General features: G+C 52.8%; 1 protein-coding gene across 3 annotated transcripts in view; it reads left to right on the top strand.

Moving 5' to 3' along the window:
* The window catches only part of GSN (gelsolin), a 41,762-nt gene extending 38,141 nt beyond the window's left edge, over positions 1–3,621 (top strand). For all 3 annotated transcript variants that reach the window (XM_034664440.1, XM_011220669.3, XM_034664439.1), the window contains 4 exons: positions 711–835; positions 1,015–1,092; positions 2,732–2,792; positions 3,221–3,621. In XM_034664440.1, the coding sequence (XP_034520331.1) occupies positions 711–835; positions 1,015–1,092; positions 2,732–2,792; positions 3,221–3,390 (434 nt within the window). In that variant the 3' untranslated portion in view covers positions 3,391–3,621. The remainder of the gene's footprint in view (positions 1–710; positions 836–1,014; positions 1,093–2,731; positions 2,793–3,220) is intronic.
* Positions 3,622–6,119: the final 2,498 nt, after the last annotated feature.

Raw genomic sequence — 6,119 nt, forward strand, 5'->3', positions numbered from 1 at the left:
AACATAGGTGGGAACGTCTTCTTTATGCCAGCCCTCAGTCTCTCTGCTCTTGTTGTGAGCCCATTCCTCCCTGCCTGATGCTCAGTAGAAATGGGGAGGAGCAGCTCAGTCTATAGCTGTCCCGTGGAACTTTCTGAGAGGCTGGACATGTTCATACCTGCCCAGGTCCAATATGGTAGCCACTAGTCACATGTGGCTACTGAGCACTTGAAATATGGCTGCTGGGAATTAATGAGAACGAGGAACTGAATGTTTAATTGTATTTAATTTTAATTAACTTAAGTAGCCGCACGTGGATAGAGCAGGTGTAGTGGAAAGAATCAGGGGGGTGGGGTTGGAGTCAGATAGGATTTGTACCCTGGCTTGACCACTTACTAGCTGTGTGATGTTGGGTGAGTTGCTTACCCTCTCTGAGCCCCTGTCACCCCATTTGTTGAGCAGGGATAATTATCCCCATCCTGCAGTGCTGTCGTCATTCAGAAGCCAGAGGTAGTCCTGGCTGTGTGTTTACTGCCAAGTCAGCTCTCTGGTCTCTGTTTCATCACCTTCAGATTCCCTCAGGCCCGTCCCTCTCTGATTCCCTGGGATTTTAAGGTGGAGGGGGATTGAGAGCAGTGGGTTGTTCCAGGGCAGGGTTACCATGGGGTCTGATGAGTGGTGCTGGGGGGAGGTGGTGTCAGGTGGCCAACTGCTGGGGCCTCCCCTCACAGACAGCTTCTGGGAGGCCCTGGGCGGGAAGGCCGCCTACCGCACGTCCCCGCGGCTGAAGGACAAGAAGATGGACGCCCACCCTCCTCGCCTCTTTGCCTGCTCCAACAAGATCGGACGTTTTGTGGTGAGCCCCCGTGGAGGTCTCTGCCTCAGCAGTAGGGCAGGGAGAAGCCCTTGAGGGCTCCTCATGGAGGAGGGAGGACCCCCTGCCAGCTGGAGCAAACCCAGTGAACCCCGCCAAGGCAGGGAACGCCTCAACTAGGGGCTGGAGCGCTTTCATTAACCCCTTCTGTTTCTTCCCAGATCGAAGAGGTTCCTGGAGAGCTCATGCAGGAAGACCTGGCCACAGATGACGTCATGCTCCTGGACATCTGGGACCAGGTGGGCAGAGGACAGCAAGTGTCGGCTGTCTGGGCTGAGGGAGTGGGAGGTGCTAGACTTCCAGCTGTAAGATCAGTTGCCAGGTGTTACTGGAAAGGTCCCTGTGCTGCAGTGAGTCCCTTCCCCCTTCTGGGCCTCCATTTCCTCCTCTGCAAAATGGGAGCAATAGTACCTATCTTGCTTAATTCAATAAGATGAGATGTAGACGAGATCTACAAACTGCATGGTACCCTATAAATGCAAATCAGGTGACCGGCACTCTCTCCCAGGCCTGAGTGGATTGTGAACTCTGACTTTAAATCTACTTATAAAGAAACTTGAACTTAGCACCTAGCATGCAGGCGTAAACTGTCCACAGAGTGTCCCCTGGAAGTTTCGAAGTGCATCTCCTTCTGTTTTAGAGGGCTCCTGAGCTCTCTGCTTCATCCTAGGGAAGACTCTTGTGTAGGACCGGCAGGGGATGGAGCCGTTTGTTCAGTCGACCAACATTAACTGAGCACCTGCTTCGTGCCAGGCGGGGGGTAGAGCAGTGCCTGCAGCAGGCATTCTGCCGCGCTCATGGGCCTTGCATTCTCCTGGGAGATGGCATTCCGTAACCCTGCCTGTCCGAGTTGTCAGAGTTAAACAGATGGCAGCCCCAAAGGCGTACGTCTCCCCACTACGTCTGCTTCTCGGGATGCCCAGTTGGAAGATCAGTGCCAGAATGTTCAGAGCTTGAGCCATCCAGCTCCCGTCAGCAGTTGCTGCCCTGGCTACGTGATCTGCTCATTCTTCTGCTTATTCACTCGCTCAGCCAGCACGTCCCACCCTCCGCTGTCTTCCAGGAGCGGTGCTGGAACCCTGTGATGAGCAGGGTAGCCCTAAAACCTGCCGTGAGGGGCTTCCCGTTTAGCAGGGAGCGCGTCTGCAGATAAGTGAGAGAAGTCAAGTCTGGTGTTTTATCATCTAATAGCAGCGTATCAATGACAGGCGCTCTTTAAAAGATGTTAGATAAGCATAAAAATGTGTGTATGACAAAACTTGTCTTCAAACCCGAAACTTATATTTTTCCAAGCCTTAGACCTATGCGGCCCTGACACACAGAAATGGCCCGTAGCAGACGTGGGGCATATTGGCTGTGAGCGTGTGTTTGTCCACTCACTTGCCGAGCAAATCCATGCCTACGGAGCGTCATTCATGTGCTTCAGGGAGGGGTCTCAAACTCAGTGCCCGGTGCATCTGGTTAGCAGTGCATGTGAGTGAGGGGCTGGGATGGGTCGGGGCACAGGCTGCTGCAGCGTGAGGCAAACAGGGACCAAGCGAGTGCCTGAAGTGAGGGGGCTGCCTCTCAGCTTTATTCACACGGAGGTGATGGCCTGTGGTTGCCAGATTGCCCAAGTTCTCAAGAGAACTGGGAACTCCAGATGCTAATGTAAGCTGGTAATTCACCTTGCCTAAAAAGACGTTGCAGACCAACATGTAAGGGTGGGTAGGCCCACAAAGCATGCTGGGAGGTCACCCGTGTGCAGACACGGTTCCACATCCTTCTAGTTCTGGTCTGTGGGTTCTGTCAGCTGCGGGCTTTTCCTGCGTCCAGCCCCTGGACCCTCCCCCTGTGGCCGGGACCCTCACACCCATCTGGTTTCACATCTCGCTCCAGGTCTTTGTCTGGGTTGGAAAGGATTCTCAAGAAGAGGAGAAGACGGAAGCGTTGAGCTCTGGTGAGGACCAAGTGTACCTGTGGGTCTGTGTCCTGTGGTGTGGTGGAAACAGCCTCCCGCGTGGGGCTGGGGGTTCCTGACCGGATCCCTGGTAGCTGACCGGATCTGATTTGGGAGGTGGAACCCTCAAGCTGGTCCTTTACTATCTCCCAATAGGGGAGAGCAAGAATGAGAAATGATATAAACTTCGGGAAGTAGGAAGTTGAACTGTGACCCCGTCCCTTCCAGTGCTCTCGGGCAGGGTGGTGGAGGAGCCATGTGGGGTCATTGCCCTTAAGGGATGGGGGTGTCTAGTGCAGGGACTGGGCATTGGAGACGGTAAGACCAGAAGCCATTGTAGGCAGTCCCTGCCCTGAAGCACCTCTCCCTGGTGAAGGAGGCACTAAGGATTTCTGGGGTTTCCTTTTCCTGAACGTGTCTATCTACAGCTAAGCGTTACATCGAGACGGACCCAGCTAATCGCGACAGGCGGACCCCCATCACCGTCGTGAAGCAAGGCTTTGAGCCTCCCTCCTTCGTGGGCTGGTTCCTCGGCTGGGATGACAATTACTGGTCTGTGGACCCCTTGGACAGGGCCATGGCTGAACTGGCGGCCTGAGGACAGACAGGCCCCACCCCTCCCTGGTCAGTGCCTTTTCTAACAGTCCACCCATCGTCAGAGATCTTAGAGCGAGCAGGGCCACTCTGGTGTGTGAGTGTGTTTTTACCGTAGCCAAAAACAGCCACGCGAAAATTCAGGGTCCTTGCGAAATTGTTTCAAGTATCTGAGCTTTTGGAAAATTGAATTTAATAAAAGCTTTTGGAAGTGCGTGAGCCTGCCGTGGCTCCATATGTCTTGGTGATTCTTCTGGGAGTCCCAGGGAGGGGCCTTGCCGGTGGGTGGATGCGATCATTCATGCTGGGTGTGAATCCCGGACCTTCGAGAAGCTGATGCCAGGCTGAGGTGGAAGGAGCATAGAGATGTCTCCGGGGGAATTGACTGGGTGGAAAGGAATCAGGAGGGGAGCCATCCCAGATGGCCACGCGGTCCAGGAAAGTCTGGCAGAGCTGGTCAGGGAATGCTTGAGCGAAAGGAAAAAAACAAAACCAAAAAACCAAACGACCCAAAACAACCCCCCCTAAAAAAAGAAAAACTTTTTTTAATTGTATGGTCCCATTTTTGCTGTTTTTTTATTGTGGTAAACTACATATAATATTCATTTTGACCATCCGTTAAGTGGCATTCGGTGGCATTAAATACGTTTACAGTATAATGAGGTCATCACTACGATCTATACCCAAACCTTTTTCATATCCCTAATATACATGGTATGCCCATTACACAGTAACTCCCGTTCCTCTCTCCTCTCTGCTCCTGGTAACCTTTAGTCGACTTTCTGTCTCCATGAATTTGCCTTTTCCTATACAAAATTCGTCCTCTGTGCCTGGCTTGTTTCACTTAGCACAATGTTTCCAAGATTCATATATTTTGTAGCAAATATCACAATTTAATCCCTTTTTGTGGCTGAATACTATTCCCTTGTGTGTATGCACCACATTTGGTTTATCCATTCATCCGTCGGTGGGCACTCCGGTCATGTCCATGTTATGGCCACTGTGAATGAGCCCACTGTGGACACAGGGGTGCAAATATCTATTTGACTCAAAGTGTTCCTGAGCCCCGGACCCATCAGCCAGCGAAGGAGCTGCACTACCCCCAGGAGTGGCTGTGGCTGCACTCCCCCCAGGAGCGGCTGTGGCGTCTTACCTCCCCACTGCATTCAGCCCTCGGGAGGCGTGGCTTTGGGGCACCTTTGGGGATGGAGCTCCAAGCCAGCAGCAGGACGCGTAGCCATTTGCATTTGCTGCCTGTAAGTCTGGGCAAGGTGCATTCCCACAGCCTTCTTACCCTGTGACTGATCTGCCTACACCTTCCTGGCTTCCGCTGCCTTCTGCCTTCGTGAGTCATTCTGCTGCCCCAGGGCTGTTGGGAGAAATCTCTGCTACTGAAGTTACCATCACAGAAGGTGCCCTGAAGGCTCCCCGAGCTGTGGGAGAGGGACTTCCTCCATGCCCTGCTTTGTCCCTCCAGCCCTGAATCTCTGCTCCTGCTCAGGGTGTCACAGAGTCCTTCTCAGACTTTTCCATGAGTTTCTTCTGACGTTTTCTCCATGGATGTTCCAGACCAGGGCACGGAACTGCTGTGGAACAGATCCCTTTTCCTCCCTCTCTCCTTGTGGTCTTTTCTCCCCACATTCTCCCCCATTTTCTTCTGTGCCCCCTGCTCCTTCCAATCCCCACCTGTTACAGAGTGAGACTCCCATTCCTGGGACTGTGGCACCAAGGCCAGCATGAAGGTTTATATGGTAGGAAGGGGGTGTGTGTGTGTTTACACTTCAGTTTCAGAGCTGCTGCTCACTCAGATTGCCCAGGGAGCTTTTTAAAAGCATAGATGCCCCAGGGGCCCTACCTCTGGAGATTCTTATTCATCTCAGAGGTGACAAGGGGAGTGGAGAAGGAAATTTCCAGGTGAGACATGGGGGGTGGGGAGGGTCAAGTCCTCTCAGGCAGACTGTGCAGAAAGTACAGAGGGAGTGATGAGGGAGAATGTCATGCTCAGGGACAGACAAAGGCCTGTAAGGCCGGGGCGGGGTGGGGGGAGGGTGCTAGGCCTCACATCTGAGAGGTGGGTGGGATCCAGGGGAACCTCAACTGTCATGCTCAGGGGTTCGGACCCGATCTTGTAACTCCTGCCTCACCCCAAAGGGTTACTTTCACAGTGACAGTAATCAACTTGACAAATGCAGAGTTCTGGAACAAAAGCAGCATTTTCACCTGGAGCTTCGAGAACCTTCCCTAAGAGGCAGGTGGAGGCCTGTCTAGGCAAGCCAGCTCACATCCTGGAAACTTGTGGGAGGACAATTTGCAAGTAGACCTGCCCCCGAATTCATTTCCTCTACTGCCGTTCAAGGTGGTTTATTGGCCAATTTCAGTTTATTGGTGGCTGTGGTCTTTGAAAGAGCTCCACAGTGCTCAGAAAACGGAAGTTGTGGAGGCAACGGAGTCGCTCAGACTTCGTGTTTCTCTCTCGAAGGCAAAATAGTGAATTGAGAACAGTATCACATCAACCACATAGTTTCTCTTCCTAACAATTTTTGCCCTCAAAAAAGTGACCTTGTGTTTTGTCATCTACAATGTGGATGTCATCGTGATGTGCCATGACAGGCGCCGAAGAGGCTGGCCTGGGCTTGGATCCTGTGTCCGACCTTGGGCTGGTCAGTAGGTCCTGGTCGTGTACTTGGGGCCGGGCAGTGTGCAAGGCATTGTGGATATGATAGACCAATGGGT

This window comes from Ailuropoda melanoleuca, chromosome 7 (assembly GCF_002007445.2).
Source record: "Ailuropoda melanoleuca isolate Jingjing chromosome 7, ASM200744v2, whole genome shotgun sequence".
Lineage (NCBI taxonomy): Eukaryota > Metazoa > Chordata > Mammalia > Carnivora > Ursidae > Ailuropoda > Ailuropoda melanoleuca.